Consider the following 19,800-nt stretch of genomic DNA (forward strand, 5'->3'; position numbering starts at 1 on the left):
TGTCCCCCCGTGTCCCCCGTGTCCCCATGTCCCGACTGGACATGTCCCCATGTCCATGAGGGCTCCAGGGGTCTGTCATATCCCCGTGTCCCCCATGTCCTCAATGTCCCTGCACTTCCCGATGTCCCCATGTTCCCCCACACCGTCGCTCACCCCAGGGTGTCCGTGATGTCCCACATTGTCCCTCCATGTCTCCCAAGTCCCCATGTCCGCCCTGAGTAACCCCTGAGCGTCTGTGATGTCCCTGTGTCCTCTATCTGTGACATCCCGGTGTCCCCCATGTCCCCAACGTCCCCCTATGTCCCCACATGCCCCCTACCTCTTAACACTTGTGGGTGCCCGTGACACCCCGGTGTCCCCCATGTCCCCAACGTCCCCCTATGTCCCCACATCCCCCCTACCCCTTAACACTTGTGGGTGCCCGTGACACCCCGGTGTCCCCCATGTCCCCAGCGTCCCCCATGTTTCCACACGCCCTGCCTCCCCTGACCCCCCCGCCTGCCCGCGGCGCCCCCCGGCCCCCCATGTCCCCCCCGTCCCCCCGTTCCTTGCGGTGGCGGGGACACCCGTGACGTCCCCATGTCCCCCCACGTCCCCCCCCATCCCCCCGTTCCTCGCGGTGGCGGCGGGGACACCCGCGGCGCCCCCCGGCCCCCCACGTCCCCCCACGTTCCCCCGTTCCTCGCGGTGGCGGGGACACCCGTGATGTCCCCATGTCCCCCCTGTCCCCCCGTTCCTCGCGGTGGCGGGGACACCCGTGACGTCCCCATGTCCCCCCCGTCCCCCCGTTCCTTGCGGTGGCGGCGGGGACGCCGTGACGTCCCCATGTCCCCCCATGTCCCCCCCGTCCCCCCGTTCCTCGCGGTGGCGGCGGGGACGCCCGCGGCGCCCCCCGTCCCCCCGCGCCGTCACTTGTAGTTGCCGAAGTGCAGGGCGCGCGGGTCGGCCAGGCAGCGGAAGGCGGCGGGCGCCACGTCCCCCGGGGCCACCGCGTTCCCGAACAGGCTCAGGCCCTGGTAGGGGACGCGCTTGGCGCCCGGCGGCGCGCAGAAGTCCTGGGCGCCCACGCGCGCGATGGCGTTGCTGTGCAGGTACACCACCTGGGGGGGGACGGGGACACGGGCAGGGACACGGGGAGGGGACACGGGGACAGCGCGGGGGGCACGGGGAGGGACACGGGACAGGAGCGACACGGGGGGTGACAGGAGGGACACGGAGGAGGTCAATGACGGAGGAGCAGCCAGTGGGACCCCCCAAGGGCTTCCCGGTGTCCCCTGGGGTCCCAGCGCCCCCAGCACCTCCTGGTCCCTCCCTGTCCCCGTGTCCCCTGTCCCCACACCTCCCCATCCCCCTGTCCCCATGTCCCCCGTCCCCACATCCCCCCAGGCATTGGTTGTGCTCCAGCTGCAGCTCCGTGTCCCTGTGTCCCTCCCGTCCCCCCGTGTCCCCCCGTGTCCCCCCATGTCCCCCTCCGTGTCACCCCACGCACGCTGAGCAGCCGCAGCGCGGGCAGCCCCGGCGGGACGCTCCGTAGCCGGTTGTGCTCCAGCCGCAGCTCCGTGTCCCCGTGTCCCCGTGTCCCCCCGTGTCCCCCCGTGTCCCCTCGTGTCCCCCCGTGTCCCCCCACGCACGCTGAGCAGCCGCAGCGCGGGCAGCCCCGGCGGGACGCTCCGTAGCCGGTTGTGCTCCAGCCGCAGCTCCCGCAGGGCGCCCAGCGGGGCCAGCGCTCCCGGTGCCACCGTCGCGATCTCGTTGTGTCCCAGCCCCAGCCTGGGGACACGCGGGGGACATGGCCCGAGCTCAGGAGGGGACCGGTGCAGCCGGGGCTGCCGCTGCCCCCCAGTAGTCCCTACCCCACCCCCAGTGCACCCCCATGTCCCCCACTATGTCCCCGGTGTCCCCAGTGTCCCCCATCCTGCCCCCAGTGCCCTCATCATGTCCCAAAGGTCCATAGTGCTCTCCGCCATGTCCCCAGTGTCCCCCATCCTGCCCCCAGTGCCCCTCATCTGTCCCAAGGGTCCCTAGCGCCCTCCACCACGTCCCCAGTGCCCCCATCGTGTCCCCAGTGCCCCCATCGTGTCCCCAGTCCTCTCCCCAATGTCCCTGGTGTCCCCCACCATGTCCCCAGTGTCCCCATCATGTCCCCAGTCCTCTTCCCAATGTCCCCGGTGTCCCCCACCCTGTCCCCAGTGTCCCCATCCTGTCCCCAGTCCTCTCCCCAATGTCCCCTTTGCTCCCCGCCCTGTCCCCAGTGCCACCAGTGTCCCCAGTCCTCTCCTGAATGTCCTTGGTGCTTCCTGCCCTGTCCCTGGTGTCCCCACCGTGTCCCCAGCGCCCCCATCCTGTCCCCAGTCCTCTCCCCAATGTCCCCGTGCTCCCGCCCTGTCCCCCATGTCCCCACGGTGTCCCCAGTCCTCTCCCCAATGTCCCTGGTGCTCCCCGCCCTGTCCCCCGTGTCCCCCACGGTGTCCCCCGTCCTCTCCCCAATGTCCCCGGTGTCCCCCACCCTGTCCCCGCTGTCCCCACGGTGTCCCCGTCCTCTCCCCAACGTCCCCGTGCTCCCCGCCCTGTCCCCACTGTCCCCACGGTGTCCCCGTCCTCTCCCCAATGTCCCCGTGCTCCCACCCTGTTCCCCGTGTCCCCCACAGTGTCCCCTGTCCTCTCCCCAATGTCCCCGTGCTCCCCGCCCTGTCCCCCACGGTGTCCCCAGTCCTCTCCCCAGTGTCCCCGTGCTCCCGCCCTGTCCCCGCTGTCCCCACGGTGTCCCCGTCCCCGCACCGGGCCAGCTGCCGGTAGCGCGCGAGGTCGTCCCGCTCGATGCTCTGGATGTGGTTGTGGTCCAGGTGCAGCTCCCGCAGCGTCTCCGGCAGCTCTGGGGACACGGGGGACACGGGGGGGGACACAGGGGGACACGGGGGAGCTGAGGTGGCCCTCGGAGACGGGTCGGAAGGAAACAGAGGGAGCAAAGAGGTGACAGGGAAAGGGGAGGCGGGTGGCAGGACATGAGGAGGTCCCTACGTTTGGGGACACCGAGATGGCCCTCCAGGATGCATCAGAAGACAGGCAGGTGACACAAGGTGGCACTGTCCCTACCTTTGGGGACACTAACGAGCTGCCTCAAAGGTGCGTTTGAAGGAGACAGAGATGACAGGCAGCTGGCATGGAGGTGACAGGAGGTGCCACCACCCCTACCCTTGGGGACACTAGTCGGCTGTGCCTTGGGGATGCATTAGGGGGTGACACAGGTGACAGCGAAGTGACACAGGTGACAGAAGGGAACCAGAGGTTGCAGCTCAGGTGGCCGGTGCCGGGGAGGTGGCAGCGGGTGGCAGCGTCCCTACCTTTGGGGACGCTGCTCAGCCGTGCCTTGGGGATGCATTAGGGGGTGACAGAGGTGGCAGGGAGGTGGCAGCGGGTGGCACTGTCCCTACCTTTGGGGACGCTGCTCAGCCGTGCCTTGGGGATGCATTAAGGGGTGACAGAGGTGGCAGGGAGGTGGCAGCGGGTGGCACTGTCCCTACCTTTGGGGACGCTGCTCAGCCGTGCCTCGGGGATGCATTAAGGGGTGACAGAGGTGACAGGGAGGTGGCAGCGGGTGGCAGTGTCCCTACCTTTGGGGACGCTGCTCAGCCGTGCCTCGGAGATGCGCAGGTAGCTGAGCCGCAGCCCCCGGAAGGCGCCGGCCGCGATGCCGCTGTTCCGCAGGGGGTTCCCGCCCAGCTCTGCGGGCGACGCCACCGCGTGTCCCTGCGTGTCCCGCCCCGTGTCCCCACGTGTCCCCCCACGTGTCCCCGCGTCCCCCCACATGTCCCTGCGTGTCCCCCCGCGTGTCCCCCCGTGTCCCCGCGTGTCCCCCCACATGTCCCTGCGTGTCCCCCTGCGTCCCCACATGTCCCCCCGTGTCCCCCTGCGTCCCCACATGTCCCCCCGTGTCCCCCGCGTCCCCACATGTCCCACCGTGTCCCTGCGTGTCCCTGCGTGTCCCCACGTGTCCCCCCGCATCCCCCCGTGTCCCCGTGTGTCCCCACATGTCTCCCCGTGTCCCTGCGTGTCCCCCCGCATCCCCCCGTGTCCCCACGTGTCCCCACATGTCCCCGCGTGTCCCCCGTGTCCCCACGTGTCCCCCCGCATCCCCCCGTGTCCCCACATGTCCCTGCGTGTCCCCCCGCGTCCCCGCGTGTCCCTGTGTCCCCCTGTGCGTCCCCACGCATCCCCGTGTGTCCTCGCGTGTCCCTATGTGTGTCCCCCCATCCCCACATGTCCCCGCGTGTCCCGTGTGTCCCCACATGTCCCTATGTGTCCCCCCACATCCCCGTGTCCCCATGTGTCCCCACCTCCCCGCATGTCCCCACGTGTCCCCAGGTGTCCCCGCGTGTCCCCCCATGTGTCCCCCCCGTGTCCCTATGTGTCCCCCCGCATCCCCACATGTCCTCGCGTGTCCCCACATGTCCCTATGTGTCCCCCCGCATCCCCGTGTGTCCCCACATGTCCCCGCATGTCCCCCCGCATCCCCACATGTCCCTGCATGTCCCTACGTGTCCCCACGTGTTCCCGCGTGTCCCCGCATGTCCCCCCGCATCCCCGTGTGTCCCCACATGTCCCCGCATGTCCCCCCGCATCCCCACATGTCCCTGCATGTCCCTACGTGTCCCCACGTGTTCCCGCGTGTCCCCGCATGTCCCCCCGCATCCCCGTGTGTCCCCACATGTCCCCGCGTGTCCTCACATGTCCCTACGTGTCCCCCTGCATCCCCCCGTGTCCCCGTTGTGTCCCCACGTCTCCGCGTGTCCCTACGTGTCCCCCCGCATCCCCGTGTGTCCCCAGGTGTCCCCCCGTGTGTCCCCGCGCGTCCCCACGTGTTCCCGCATGTCCCTACGTGTCCCCCCGCATCCCCGTGTCCCCCCGTGTCCCCCCGTGTCCCCCCGTCCCCCCGTCCTCACCCAGGCAGTGCAGGCGCCGCAGCCCCCGGAAGGCCCCGCGCGGCACGGCGCCGATGCGGTTCTCGTGCAGCCGCAGCTCCAGCAGCGCCGGCGGCAGCGGCGCCGGCACCGTCTCCAGCCGGTTCCGGGACAGGTGCAGCCGCTGCAGCCGCCCCAGCGGCGCCAGCGCCGCCGCCGCCACCCGCCGCAGCCCGTTGTTGGCCAGGACCAGCGCCTGGCGCGGGGACATGGGGACACGTCAGCGAGGACGAGGGCGGGACGCAGGGGACAAGGAAATGGGAACCACGGGGACACGGGATATGAGGGCGAAGAGACACTGGACACCAGTGACAAGGACGGGGTGCGGGGGACAGGGATGCGGGGACATAGGTGACAAGGGAAACGTGGGGTGCAGGTGACAAGGAGACAGGCACGGGGGATACGAGGGCCAAGGGACACTGGGGTCACAGGGCACAGGTGAGGAGCAGACGGGCATCACGGGGACATGGGATTGAGGGGACACGGGGGACACCGGGAGGGAACAGGGGACACCAGGAGGGAACAGGGGCACTGGGAGGGACAGGGGACACCAAGAGGGAACAGGGGACACCAGGAGGCACAGGGGACACCAGAAGGGAGCAGGGAACACCAGGAGGAACAGGGGACACCGGCGGCCATAGCAGGGGCCCACGGGAGGGGCCATGGGGACACGGGGACACGGGGACACGCACGTGCAGGTGGCGCAGGCCGCGGAAGTCGCCCGCGCGCAGCTCCGTGATGCGGTTGTTCTGCAGGTCCAGCAGCGTCGTGTCCGGGGGGATGTCCCTGGGCACCTCCGTCAGCCCTGGGGGAGGGGACACGGAGCGGGCCCAGGCGTCCGGGAGCCGCCCGGCACCCGGGACCTTCCCTGCCGGCCCCGAGGGCTCCCCAGGGCTCCCAAGGGCTCCCCAGGGCTCCCAAGAGCTCCCCAAGGTTCCTAAGGGCTCCCAAGGCCACCCAAGGGTTCCCGAGGGCCCAAAGGCTCCCAAGGGCTCCCACGGGCTCCCCAGGGTTCCCAAGGGTTCCCACAGGTTCCCAAAGGCTCCCCAGGGCCCCAAGAGCTCCCAAGATTCCCAAGGTTCCCAGGGCCCCCAAGGGCTCCCCAGGGCTCCCAAGGTTCCCAAGGTTCCTAAGGGCTCCCCAAGGTTCCCAAGAGCTCCCAAGGTTCCCAGGGCCCCCAAGGGCTCCCAAGGTTCCCAAGGGTTCCCAAGAGCTCCCAAGGTTCCTAAGGGCTCCCAAGGTTCCCAAGGGTTCCCAAGGGTTCCCAAGGGCTCCCAAGAGCTCCCAAGGTTCCTAAGGGCTCCCCAGGGCTCCCAGGCGCTCCCAGGCGCTCCCCAGGTCCCCACGGGCGCCCCAGGGCTCCCCAAGGTTCCCAAAGTCCCTAAGGGCTCCCAAGGTCTCCCCAGGGCTCCCAGGCGCTCCCACGGGCTCCCCAGGTCCCCACGGGCTCCCCAGGCCCCCACGGGCGCCCCAGGCCCCCGCGCTCACCCAGGTCGGAGCACTGCACCACGCGCAGGTGGCAGTGGCAGCCCGGGGGGCAGCGGGCGCCGCCGGGGGGCGGGGGGGGCTCCGCGGCGGCGCCGTCCCCCGAGGCCGACGCGTCGGGGCCGCCGCTGCCGTCGTCCAGCGCGAAGTGCCAGAAGTGGCGCTGCTCGAAGGGCCGCGCCGCCGCCGCCGCCGCCAGCGCCACCAACAGCAGCAGCAGCCGCAGAGCCATCCTGAGGGCGGCACGGGGCTGCGGGCGCTGCGGGGACGGGGACGCGGGGGACGAGGACGTGGGGGACGGGGACGCGGGGGACACCGGGGATGGGGACATGGGGGACACCAGGGACACGGGGGACGGGGACGCGGGGAACGGGGACGGGGATCGTGTGGGATGGTGATGTGGGCAACAGGGATCGCATGGGACAGGGATGCTGGGGACAGGGACATGGGGACAGGGACATGGGGGACAGGGATTGTATGGGACGGGGACGCGGGTGACGGGGATCATATGGGTCAGGGATCGTGTGGGGACAGGGACGACACGGGGACCAGGCTCACGCGGGGCCACGTCCCCCGAGGGGACACGTCCCGCACACGTCCCGTGTGGGGACACGGGCACACGGGGACATCACACGGGGCCAGGGCTCTTGTGGGGACACGGCTCGCATGGGGACACGCCTTGCACACGTCCCACACGCCTTGCACACGTCCCACATCCCACACACGTCTTGCACACATCCCACACACGTCCCATGTCTCACACACACGTTGCACACGTCCCGTGTCTCGCACACGTCCCGTGTCTCGCACACGTCCCGTGTCTCACACACGTCCCACGTCTCGCACACGTCCCATGTCTCACACACACGTTGCACACATCCCGTGTCTCACACACGTCCCGCACGAGGACACGGCCGTGGCCGTTCCCTGCCCATGGCGGGACGCGCTCACGGGGCGCCCGGACGCCTGGGCCCTCGCCCAGGGTGCGGTGCCCGCGGCGGGGGCGGGGGCCGTGGCCGGACGCCCGGGGGGGTTGGGCAGGGGGCCACGTTCGCAGGTTGGCGCCAGGGCCGGGCCGGGGGCCCAGGCGTCCGGGCAGAGGCCACGGGCTGGCACCGGCCGCGGGGCGGGGCCGCCCGGACGCCTGGGCCCCCCTTTTGGGGCTGGGGGGGGGGCTGGCGGCCAAGGCGCCTCGGAGCGTCTGGGAACGGGGAAAATCCGACGCGGTGTTTCCGTCCCGCCGGCCCTGCCAAGGCGCCGCCGAGGGGGCCCCGGCGTCCGGGGCAGCCCTCCCCCCACCCGGGCGGCCCCGGGAGCCCCCGAACGTCCCCTCCTGTCCCCCCCGACAGGACCCAGGTGTCCGGGAGCCCCACACAGCACCGGGGAGCCCAGGAGCCCCGACCCAGCAGGGAGCCCCGACTGCCCCCGCCCGGGAAGGGGCCCAGGCGTCCGGGAGCCCCGAGCTGCCCCCCAGGAAGGGACATGGGAGCCCCAAGATGTCCCTTCAGGCAGGGACACGGGAGCCCCGCTGTGTCCCCCGGGAACAGGACACGGGAGCCCCACCGTGTCCCCCCGCCTGCAAAGGAGCCCACGCGTTCCGGCTGCCGTTCAAACCCCATTCAAACGCGGCGCGGGAGGGACCCAGTGCCGGGAGGGACCCGGCGTCAAGAAGGACCCGGTACCAGGAGGGACCCAGTGCCAGGAGGGACTCGGCGCCGGGAAGGACCCGGTACCAAGAAGGACCGGGCACAGGATGGACCCGGTGCCGGGAGCCCCGCGTCCCGTGTCCCGCACGGACGCTCCGGCCGCGGCCGCTCCGGTCCCGACGCTCCGGTCCCCGCGCGCACCGCGGGGCACCCACCTTGCGGCCGAGGCCGGAGCCGCTGCCGTCCCGTGGCCGCGTCGGGACCCGAGTGGCACCCGGGGCCCCCCCGCCCGCCCCCCTCCATGCCCGGCCCCCCGCCCCCCCGCGGCACCAGCTGGTTCCCATCAGGCACCTGCCAAGAGGCCGAACGGGAGCGAGGGCGGAAAATCCCGGGATGGGGGGGCCGGGCACCTCCCCCCGTCACCCCAGCCTGCCCCGGGGACCCCGGGGGGCCCAGGCGTCCGGGCACCTCCCCCCGTCACCCCATTCTACCCCAGGGGGCCCAGGCGTCCGGGCCGCCTCCCCCCGTCACCCCATTCTATCCCAGGGGGCCCAGGCGTCCGGGCACCTCCCCCCATCACCCCATTCTACCCCCGGGGACCCCAGGCGCCTCCCAGGACACCTGGGTCCCCTCTGGGGGGTCCCGGACGCCTGGGCCCCCTGGAGGGGTGCCCCATAGCATCCCCATAGAGCCCCCATAGCCCCCGCGTCCCTATAGGAGCCCTATAGCGGCCCTGCAGCACCTCCTATCTCTACCGCAAAGCCTATAGGTCCCCTATGGCACCTCCCACCCCATAGCATCCCTGCGGTTCCTTTCCATGCACAGCATCCCCACAGCCCCCCTATAGACCCCTTAGGGGACCCGCTACCCCATGGCCCCCCTATAGCCCCACTGTTGCACCCCCTACCTCTATAGGAGCCCTATAGCAGCCCCTCCCGCCCCATAGCCCCCTATGCACTCCTCACCACCCCTCCAGCAGCCCTAGATCCCCCCCTGCCCTATAGCCCCATTAGACCCTCCCACCCCACCCCTCCCCTGCAGCGCTCCCTGCCCTCCAGCCCCCCAGCTGCCCCATAGCTGCCCCACAAGTGCCGTGTCCTTGGCGTGTGCAGGCTGCACGTTCCCCACGCGTCCCATACGTCCTTGGTGCGCGCAGGACGTCCCCAACATGGCCCATGTCCCTAGCGTGTCCTTGGCACGAGCAAACCGTGTCCCCAACGCGTCCCATGTCCTTGGCGTGTGCGAGCGGTGTCCCCAACACGTCCCATGTCCTTGGCGTGTGCGAGCCGTGTCCCCAACGCGTCCCATGTCCTCGCCATGAGCAGATCGGGTGTCCCCACGTGTCTCACCCCCCCCAGCACGTTCCTGTGAGCCGCAGGGCCCCAGCAAGTGTCCCCTGTCCCCGGCATGGCCCTGCCACACGCGACCTGTGTCCCCTCCAGGGCCCTGGTGTGTGCGAGCGGTGTCCCCAACGTGTCCCATGTCCTTGGCATGTGCAAACAGTGCCCCTAATGCATCCCATGTCCTTGGTATGTGCGAGCCATGTCCCCAACATCCGTCCCATGTCCCCGGTGCGTGCGATGTCCCCAATACGTCCCACGTCCTTGGTGTGGGCATGCACTGTCCCCAACATGTCCCCTGTCCCTGGTGTGTGCGAGCGCTGTCCCCAACGTGTGTCCCATGTCCTTGGCATGTACGAGCCGTGTCCCCAACGTGTCCCATGTCCCTGGCATGTGCGAGCAGTGTCCCCATGTCCCATGTCCCTAGTGTGTGCGAGCGGTGTCCCCAACGTGTCCCATGTCCTTGGCATGTACAAGCCGTGTCCCCAACACATCCCATGTCCTTGGCATGTACGAGCGCTGTCCCCAACGTGTCCCATGTCCTTGGCATGTACGAGCGCTGTCCCCAACGTGTCCCATGTCCTTGGCATGTACAAGCCGTGTCCCCAACATGTCCCATGTCCTTGGCATGTACGAGCGGTGTTCCCAACGTGTCCCATGTCCTTGGCATGTACGAGCAGTGTCCCCAACGTGTCCCATGTCCTTGGCATGTACGAGCGGTGTCCCCAACGTGTCCCCTGTCCCTGGCGTGCGGGGGCCGCCCTCCCCCAGGACCCCCGGCTCTCGGGGGGTGGCAGCCCCTCCCCCGCAGGGGCCCAGGCGTCCGGGCGCTTCCACCTGGTTCCCATTAACGCTGCTCCGGAGCCACCGCTTCCCATGACGTCACTTTGGCCCCAGCCGCAGCCGGGGGGGCACCCCAGACACCTGGGTCCCCTCCCGGCGCCGCGGGCAGGGCCGCCCGCCAGGACGCCTGGGCCCGCGGCCCGGACGCCTGGGCCCCGCCGGCGCGGGGGGGAAGGGAGGGAGGAGGCGGGGGTGGAGCAGGGGGTTTATTGGGGTCCCCGTGACACCGGGGTGGCCTCAGGGCACCGGGTCCCCCCTGCAAGGGAAGGGGCCACATGGGGAGGGGGGGACGTCACCGCGTCCCACATCCCCCCGTCCTGTCCCCACATGTGACACCCCCTGGAACATCCCACGTACCCCTGCGCACCAGGGCAGGGCGGCCCCTGCTCCCCATGTGCCCCTGTAACCCACCCCCCCAATGCCAGATGTGTCACCCCAGTGTCCCCTTTATCACCCCATGTCCCCACGTGCGCCAGGCAACGGGGCCCCCGTTCGGTGTCCCCACACTGGGGCTCATGTGTTTTGCAGGTGTCACTATACAGCATTTCCTGTCCCATGGGTGCCACCCCCCGTGTCCCACGTCCCCACCATGGGCCAGTCCATGGGGCCCTGTGTCCCCCGTTCCCTGTGTGACACCCCCTGTCCCCTACACGTCCCACACATGTCACCACACAGTGTCCCGTCCCCCTGTCCCGCCCCCCTGTGCCAGCCCCTGGGGTCTTGTGTCCCCTGCTCCCTGTGTGACACCTCCTGTCCATGTCCCACACGTGTCACCTCACAGTGTCCCTCCCGTCCCGTCCCCCCGTACCGGAGGCGCCGCGCGAGGCCGCGTTGTCGCCGCAGCGCCTGCCGCAGCAGGACGCCCAGCGCCCGCTTCTCGGCGCAGACCTGCGCCAGCCGCCGCTCCGCGAGGGCCGCCCGCGCCGCCGCCTCCAGGCACCTGCGGCGCCCGTTAGCGACACGGGGGACGGCGGGGACGCGGGGATGGGGACGGCGGGGACGCGGGATGGGGACGGCGGCGTCACCTGGCGTCCAGCGCGGCGCAGCGGGCCGTGGCCGCGGCCACCTCGTCCTGCAGAGCCGCCAGCTCCTCCCGCAGCGGCGCCGGCGCCGCCGCCTCCCCCGGCCCGGCCGCGCAGCCCCGCAGCCGCCGCAGCGCCGACCCCGTCACCTGCCGGGCACGTGGCACCTTCCTAGCCCCGCCCCCGCGGGGAGCCCCGCCCCGTCTGCCAAGCCCCGCCCACCTTTGCAGATTGACAGCACGCAGGCTCCACCCACTGTGCAGAACCTGGGCAAGCCCCACCCCCTGAGGTGATTGACAGAGCACCAGGCTCTGGGCAAGCCCCGCCCACCAGCAGCATTGCTGGAGCACAAGCCTCAAAGCCCCACCCACAGGGCGGGCCTTAAAGCAAGCCCCACCCAGCTGCAGTGATTGACAGGGCACCAGCCCCAAGCCCGGATACTGAGGACAAGCCCCGCCCCCTGCACACTTGGCCCCACCCACAAAGGGGTCCCCGGCAGTGGGGGCGTGGCCACAAGACCCCACCCCCGCACCCACCTGCCGATTGGCTCTTAGGGCAGCACGGAGGGCGGCAACCTCGATGGCCAGCGCCTGGTGGGCGGGGTCAGCGCAGGGGGCGGGGCCAGCGCCAAGACCCCTCCGGGCTTCCGCCAGCTCCTCCCGGACCCCCGCGACCTCCTGCTCCGCCTGGGGGGGCGGGGCATCACCGGACGCAGGGGCCCACAGAGCCCCGCCCCTGTCCGGAGGCCCCGCCCCTCTCCCGGAGGCCCCGCCCCACCTGCACAAGCTGCTCCCGCAGCCGCTGGATCTCGGAGAGCTTCATGTCGCTGAGGAGATCAGCCACGAGGCCGGGCGCGGGGGCGGCGGGGGGCGCCGCGGGGGGGTCCCCATCCCCGTCACCGTCCCCGTCGCCATCGTCCCCCCGCGGCGCCCGCGCGGCCGCCAGCGCCGCCAGGGCCTCGTCGAGGCGCCGCTCGGCCTGCGCCCGCAGCCGCCGCTGCTCCGCGAGCCCCGCGGCCGCCTGGGCCAGCTGCGCCCGCAGCCGCCGGCCGTCCCGCCGCAGCGCCGCCAGCTCCTCCTGCCGCGGGACGGGGGGCTCAGCCGCGCCGGCCCCGGCACCGGCCCCCGCGGGCGCCGCCAGCTCCTCCTGCCGCGGGACGGGGGGCTCAGCCGCGCCGGGCCTGGCACCGGCCCCCGCGGGCACCGCCAGCTCCTCCTGCCGCGGGACGGGGGGCTCAGCCGCGCCGGCCCCGGCACCGGCCCCCGCGGGCGCCACCTGGTCGCCGGCGAGCAGGGCCACCCGCCTGCGCAGCGCGGCCGCCTCCTCCTCCAGGTCGCGGCGCTCCCGCTGGCGCCGCGGCTCCGCGTCCCGCTGCTCCCGCAGCGCCTCCCGCAGCCGGGCGCGCTCCCCCGCCAGCGCCCGGCACTCCTGGGACGGGGACGGGGCCTGAGCGCCCCCAGGGCGGCCCGAACGCCGTCCCCGAACGCCGTCCCCGCGTCCCCACCCCAACCTGCTGCAGGTCCTGCACGGCCGCCCCCAGGCGCTCGTTGTCCGCCCGGGCCTCGCGGAGCTGGGCCTGGAGCTGCCGCAGGTCGCCCTGCTGCTCCTGCAGGCGGGCGCCCAGCCGGGCCTCCTTGGCAGCCGCCTCCTGCGCCAGGGCCTCCTCGCGGCTCTCGCTGGCGGCCGCCGCGCGCTGACGGCCGCTCTGCGCCTCGGCCAGGGCCTGGCGGCAGAGGGGGAATGGGAACGGGCACGCGAACCCGCCCGGGCGCTGCCCGCAGCCCTGGTACCTCGGCGGCGCGGAGCAGCTCGGCGCGCACGGCCTCCAGCTGCGCCTCCAGCTCGCGGCAGCGCCGGCGGAGCTCGCCGTTGTCCTCCAGCAGGGCCAGCCCGCAGCGCGCCGCCTGCTCCTGGGCGCGCGTGGCCTCGCGGAGCTCGGCGGCCAAGCGCCGGGCCTGGGCGCGCAGCTCCGCGCTCTCCTCCTCCTCCTCTGGCCGCAGCTCCGCGCTCTCCTCCTCCTCCTCCTCCTCCGGCCGCAGCTCCGCACTCTCCTCATCCTCCTCCTCCTCCGGCCGCAGCTCCGCACTCTCCTCCTCATCCTCTTCCAGCCGCAGCTCCGCGCTCTCCTCATCCTCCGGCCGCAGCTCCGCGCTCTCCTCATCCTCCTCCGGCTGCAGCTCCGCGCTCTCCTCCTCCTCCTCCTCCTCCTCCGGCCGCAGCTCCGCGCTCTCCTCCTCCTCCGGCCGCAGCTCCGCGCTCTCCTCTTCCCCCAGCGCCGCCATCGGGACCCCGGAGCCGCGCGCAAAATGGCGCCTCCCCTCATGAGGCGGAGAGCGGAGCGACACCTCTGAGGGGAGAAGGCGGCCGCCCCCTCTCCGCCAATCACAGCGCGGCGCTGGAGCACGTGACCGCGCCTTCCCGCCCAAAAGAGCCCGCCCTGCGGCTTCCGGCCAATCAGCACGCGAGGCGCGAGGGCCAATCAGGGCGCGGCGCACGTGCGCCACGGCCCCACCCCCCTGCGCATGCGCAAACGCCCACGTGGGCAAGGCGGCTCGGCACGCGCCGCTCCCGCCCTTTCCCACCAATCACAGCGCGGCACGTGCCCCTCCCCGCCAATCAGCGCCGCGCACGCGCAGAGCAGCACGTGGAAGCCGCTTCCCGCTCGCTCGGCGCACCGGCCCCTCTCCACCAATCAGAGCACGGCTCGCGCGCCACGTGACCGCCCCTTCCCGCCGAAAGCAGCGCTCCCACCCCCGAGCCGTTCTCCGCCAATCAGAGCGCGGCGCGCGCCTCCCCCCGCTCCCCGCTCCGCCAATGGGGGCGCGGCGCGGCCGCGGGGAGGGCGGGGCCAGCGGCCCGGCCGGTCACGGTCCCGCCGCTCCCGGGCGCTACCTGCTCCCGCCGCGCGGAGAGGCCAGCGGAAACCAGAACCGCGCGCTCATTGGCTGCCGCCGCCCCCCGCCGTCCTCCGATTGGCCGTCCCGCGCTCCCGTCCCTCCCCCCCGCAGCTCTCCCGCCTCAAGGAAGGGGAAAGCCGCCGGCTCCACCCCCCCCGGTGACGCGGCGCGCCGTGATTGGAGGGGGCGGCCCCGCTCCTCCCGCGCGCTCTTCTCATTGGTCGCCGCCCGTTTTGCGCCCGAGTCGTCGACGCGCGAACGGCGCCGCCGGCACGCGGGGGGGGGAGGGGGCAGGCAGTGCGGACGGGCAGCCAATAGCAGCGCTCCGTCCGCGAAACGCGCGTCCTCATTGGCTGGGAGCGAGACGGGGGCGGAGCCGCCGTCCCCGGGCCCTGGGAGGGGGACTCGGTCCGGGGCTGCCCTTGGCGCGAGCCCCGGGGGCTCATGGGACGGGGCGCAGACATGGCCGCCCCCATGGGGGGCCCAGGGGGCCGCCATTGCTGTGACCCAAGGGCTCATGGGACGGGCGCAGACATGGCCGCCCCCACGGGGGGCTCCGGGGGCCGCCATTGCTGTGACCCAAGGGCTCATGGGACGGCGCCGCTACCCAACTTACAAACCTTTATTCTCTATGGCGCCCGCGGGGGCCGGGACGGTTTTTTTTTACATTTTTTTTTTGTGTTTTTCCTTTTTCCGGGCGGTTTCGGCCCGGCGGCGGCTACGGGGGGCGGTCGTGGGCGGGGCGTGTCCGGGGGCGGGGCTCACGCCGGGGACACGGAGGAGTTGGAGACGGACGAGACCTCCGTGCGGGACGTGGAGACCTCGGAGCCGTCGTCCACCTTCTTCCCGAAGAGCTGCAGGATGCAGTTCCGGAACTGCGGAGAGGGCGGAGCTGCCGGAGCTGCTTCCCCATCCCCCATCCCCCATTCCCGATCCCGATCCCGATCCCGATTCCCCACCCGCGTCCTTGCCCTATATCCCAATTCCTGCTTCCCGTGTCCTGGTTCTGTATCCTGTGTCCTTGACCTGCATCTCATGTCCTGGACCCACATCTGCATCCTTATCTCATGTCCTAGACCCACATTCCGTGTCCTCAATCCTTATCTCATGTCCTAGACCCACATCCCGTGTCCGGGACCCACATCCCATTTCCTAGACCCACATCCCGTGTCCTAGACCCACATCCCACGTCCTAGACCCACATCCCGTGTCCTAGACCCACATCCCGTGTCCTCGTCCCATGTCCCAGCTCCATATCCCATGTCCTAGACTCACGTCCTAGCCCCGTGCCCCACATCTCCGCTCCTTGTCCCAGGGCCTAGACCCACATCCAAGGTCCCAAACTCACATCTCCTGCCCTAGACCCGCATCCTAATCCCACATCCCACGTCCTAGCCCCACACACCAGGTCCTAGACCCACGTCCTAGGTCCCAACCCCGCGCCCCACGCGGTGCCGCGCTGCCCCACGTCCCGCCCCACATCCCACCCCACGTCCCGCCCCACATCCCGCCCCACGTCCCGCCCCACATCCCGCCCCACAACCTACCCCACATCCCGCCCCACGTCCCGCCCCACGTCCTACCCCACATCCCGCCCCACGTCCTGCCCCACGTCCCGCCCCACATCCCGCCCCACGTCCCGCCCCACAACCTACCCCACATCCCGCCCCACGTCCCGCCCCACAGCCCGCCCCACGTCCCGCCCCACATCCCGCCCCACGTCCCGCCCCACATCCCGCCCCACGTCCTACCCCACATCCCCCCCCACGTCCCGCCCCACGTCCCGCCCACAGCCCGGCACGCACCTGCCTGTTCATGAACACGTAGATGATGGGGTTGTAGATGGTGGCGCTCTTGGCGAAGTAGGCGGGCAGCGCGGCCGCCAGCGGGTGGAAGGCGTAGCCGGGGTTGGCGGCCGCGAAGCAGGCGAAGAAGGTGTAGGGCCCCCAGCAGAAGCAGTAGGCCAGGATCATGACCACGACCATGCGCGAAACCTCCTTCTCCGCCTTCTGCGTCGACTCCGACTCCTTCTGCTGCGCCGCCACCTGGGGGAGAGGGGGTCAGGGGGCTCCGTGGGGCGGGATGTGGGGCGGGATGTGGGGCGGGATGTGGGGCGGGATGTGGGGCGGGATGTGGGTCCTGCTGGGGCTGGGGGGGCAGCTGAGGGGGCTGTGGGGTGGAGCGGGGCTCCCCGTGTGTCTCGGTGGGATCTATGGGGCGGCGCGGGGTTCCCTGTGGGTCTCGGGGAGGTTTGAGGGGATCCGTGGGGCGGTGTGGGGCTTCCCGTGTGTCTTGGGGAGGATCTATGGGGCAGAGCAGGGCTCCCTGCGGGTCTCGGGCGGATCCATGGGGCAGCGCGGGGCTCCCCGTGGGTCTCGGGAGGGATCAGTAGGTTTTGGGGAGGTTTGAGGGGATCCGTGGGGCTGCACGGGGCTCCCCGTGGGTCTCGGGGAGGTTTGAGGGGATCTGTGGGGTGGTGCGGGGGTCCCTGTGGGTCTCAGGGAGGATCTATGGGGCAGAGCAGGGCTCCCTGCGGGTCTCGGGCGGATCCGTGGGGCGGTGCAGGGCTCCCCATGGGTCTCAGGGAGGTTTGAGGGGATCTGTGGGGCGGCGGGGGGGTCCCTGTGGGTCTCGGGGGGATCTGTGGGGTGGCATGGGGGTCCCTGTGGGTCTCGGGGGGATCCGCGGCGCTCCCCGCCCCACTCACCGCCCGGATGGCCAGCCACACTTGCAGGTAGCAGAGGACGATGATGGTGAGCGGGAAGAAGCAGCAGGTCACCATGAGCACCACCATGTAGGACTGCACGCCGGGGTCGGAGCTGCCGCTGAACACGTCGGGGCCGCACGACGTCTTCAGCCCGTGGGGCCAGTACCTGCCGGGGGACGGTGAGCGGCCGCCGTGGGGCCGCTATGGGGCCGCTATGGGGCCGCTATGGGGCTGGGCCCCCCGGCCGCCCCCCGGCCCCACCTGCTCCAGCCGAAGATGGGGGGCGCGGTCCAGCCGCAGGCCCAGATCCAGGAGAAGAGGATCCCGGCCACCGCCAGCTTCCCGTCGAACTTGATGTTGCCGAAGGGTTTGCAGACCACGAACCAGCGCTCCCAGGAGATGATGGCGAGCGACCAGAGCGCCGTGATGCCTGGGGGCGCCGGGGGGTGAGCCCCGCAGCGCAGCCCCATAGCGCCCGCCCCATAGCGCGGCCCCATAGCGCGGCCCCATAGCACCCGCCCCATAGCGCGGCCCCATAGCGCGGCCCCATAGCACAGCCCCGCAGCGCGGCCCCATAGCGCGGCCCCGCAGCACAGCCCCGCAGCGCGGCCCCATAGCACAGCCCCATAGCGCGGCCCCATAGCACAGCCCCGCAGCGCAGCCCCATAGCGCGGCCCCATAGCACCCGCCCCATAGCACAGCCCCACAGCACAGCCCCATAGCCCCACGCTGCTCCGCGCTGCTCCGCGCTGTCTCCACTTCGTGGCTTGCAGGGCTGTGCCCCACGGCGCAGCCCCGTGCGGGTCTCTGCCCCACTGCGGTGCTGCCCCACGGAGCCGCCCTGCAGCTCTCAGCCCTTTTTCCCTGCCCTTCTTCCCTGCCCCACCGGTCTGGGCCCTCTGCAGCTGCCCCACGGCTCTGCCCCATGGCTCTGAGTCCTGTCCTGGCTCTGCCCCACGGCTCTCAGCCCCCCTCCACCTCCGCCCCACATCTCAGAGCCCCCCTCCATCCCTGCCCCACATCTCCGAGCCCCGCTCCATCCCTGCCCCACAGCTCTAAGCCCTGTCCCGCTCTGCCCCACACCTCCGAGCCCCCCTCCAGCCCTGCCCCACGTCCCCGTCGCCGCCCCGGCCGCTCACCGCAGGCCGACACGGTGTAGCCCTCGATGACGCACAGCGGGTGGCCCAGCACGAAGTAGCCGAAGATCTGGTTGATGACGCTGATGGTGCTGGCGATGACGGTCTCGCCCAGGTCGGCCACCGCCAGGTTCACCAGGATCCAGTTGAGCGGGTGACGGAGCTTCTTGAACTTCCAGGTGGCCACGAGCACCAGCCCGTTGGTGAACACCGAGGCCACCACCACGAAGATCATCCAGAGCGACGTCAGGTTGTAGACCCACCGCGGCGCGATGTGGTAGTTGGGCCCCTCGAAGGGCCCTGCGGGGCGACACCGTGAGCGCCGGCCGCGTCACCCGGCGCCGCCGCGCGCGCCGCCCGCACTCACCGCGCGTGTTGTTGCTGTTGGTGTAGGTGAAGACGCTGTCGCGCGTGGTGTCCTCGTCGTCGTGCCGCCGGCGCGCGGCGAAAACAGCCGCCTCCCAGGCCTGCGTCATGGCTGCTCCGGGTGTTGCGGCGGGGGGTGTCCAAGGAACCGGCGCCCCCGGGGGCGCCGCGAGCACCGCCGGCCTCTCCGCGCCGCACAGGCGGCCTCGGTTGTGCGCGACCGCGGGGGGCTGTTGCCGCGGGGCTGTGGCGCCGCCACCCGCCCGCGCCCCCCTTTTATACCCACCCCCTCGGGGGGATTAACCCGCTGCCCCCCATCCCAACACCCTGATCCCTTAATTGGGCTCCGGCCCCCGGCCCGGCGTCACCCGCCCGCTTTGCCGAGCACCTGGGGTGAGCGCTGATTGCGGCTGACGCGGGCGCTAATCCGGCCCCGCCGCCGTCACCCGCAATTTCCTCCGAGCCCGTTTGCCCCCCCCCGCCCCACACCGTGACCCCGTTTCCAATTCCCACCCCCATCCGTGTCCTGGCGCCTCCGGGGCGTCAGCCGCGCTGGGGGGTTGCGCCCCTCCGGGGGTGACCTACAGCGCGACAGGCGTCACCTGCACCCGAGGCGACACCCCGAGTGGGGCCGCCTACAGCCGAGCGCCTGCAGGAGTCACCCCGACCGAGACCTACACCCCAACTGGGGTTACCTACAGCCCAACGCAAAGAAACTGCGCCCTGAGTGTGGCTGCCTACAGCCCAACATCTACACCTGTTGCCCAGACCGTGAGCTACACCCCAAATTGGGCTACCTACAGCCAAACCCCCATCACGCAGACCGAGAGCTACACCCCGAGTGGGGCTGTGTGCAGTCCAACACGCACAGTGTCACCCCATCCAACAGCTACACCCCAAGTGGGGCTATCTACAGCCTGACACCTGTGCCTGTTAACCAGGCCATGAGCTACACCCCAAGTGGGGCTGTCTGCAGCCCCAAACCCACCCACCAGCCCAAGACCTACACCCCAAACGGGGTTGTCTACAACCCCACGCCTACACCTGTCCCCCGGACCATGAGCTACACCCCAAAGGGGCTGTCTACACCCCGCAAGCCGGCAGGTGTCACCTGGACCCCAAACGTCACCCCGAAAAGGGCTCCCCCCAGCCCCACAGTGACACCCGGCCCCCGAGCGGGGTTGTCTACAGCCCCCTGCCTACACCCGTCCCAAACAGCAACACCCGCACGGCAGCTACAGCCGCACGCAGGCCCCGGGGTCCCCCCGCGCCCCGCGTCAGGCGGCCGCGGCTGTTACATCACCGGGGGTCGCGGCGCGGGGCCAAGTAGGACACGGGGGGACAACCCCCCCCGCACCCATAAAAATAGCCCAAAGCCCTAATTAGCAATTAGGGCCCTT

General features: G+C 71.4%; 3 protein-coding genes across 3 annotated transcripts; all 3 read right to left on the reverse strand.

The window, feature by feature from the left end:
• Positions 1-908: 908 nt before the first annotated feature.
• On the reverse strand, positions 909-6,675 carry BGN (biglycan). Its single transcript, XM_088535684.1, has 7 exons — positions 6,447-6,675; positions 5,651-5,763; positions 4,941-5,154; positions 3,612-3,722; positions 2,779-2,872; positions 1,632-1,770; positions 909-1,100 (listed from the first exon to the last, which is right to left on the reverse strand). The coding sequence occupies exons 1-7, from the start codon at positions 6,673-6,675 to the stop codon at positions 909-911; spliced, it is 1,092 nt and encodes a 363-aa protein (XP_088391810.1).
• A 3,834-nt stretch (positions 6,676-10,509) lies between these two features.
• LOC148592099 (uncharacterized) lies at positions 10,510-13,576 on the reverse strand. The gene is made up of 9 exons (XM_088535685.1): positions 13,550-13,576; positions 13,085-13,465; positions 12,805-13,017; positions 12,570-12,722; positions 12,072-12,371; positions 11,831-11,980; positions 11,298-11,443; positions 11,081-11,212; positions 10,510-10,528 (listed from the first exon to the last, which is right to left on the reverse strand). Exons 1-9 carry the CDS (start codon positions 13,574-13,576, stop codon positions 10,510-10,512), a joined length of 1,521 nt encoding a protein of 506 aa, XP_088391811.1.
• A 1,376-nt stretch (positions 13,577-14,952) lies between these two features.
• On the reverse strand, positions 14,953-18,510 carry LOC148592100 (red-sensitive opsin). Its single transcript, XM_088535680.1, has 6 exons — positions 18,402-18,510; positions 18,038-18,334; positions 17,160-17,328; positions 16,899-17,064; positions 15,997-16,236; positions 14,953-15,066 (listed from the first exon to the last, which is right to left on the reverse strand). Exons 1-6 carry the CDS (start codon positions 18,508-18,510, stop codon positions 14,953-14,955), a joined length of 1,095 nt encoding a protein of 364 aa, XP_088391806.1.
• Positions 18,511-19,800: the final 1,290 nt, after the last annotated feature.

This window comes from Tinamus guttatus, unplaced genomic scaffold (assembly GCF_059628265.1).
Source record: "Tinamus guttatus ecotype Peru unplaced genomic scaffold, ASM5962826v1 Tinamus_guttatus_pri_ptg000642l, whole genome shotgun sequence".
NCBI lineage: Eukaryota > Metazoa > Chordata > Aves > Tinamiformes > Tinamidae > Tinamus > Tinamus guttatus.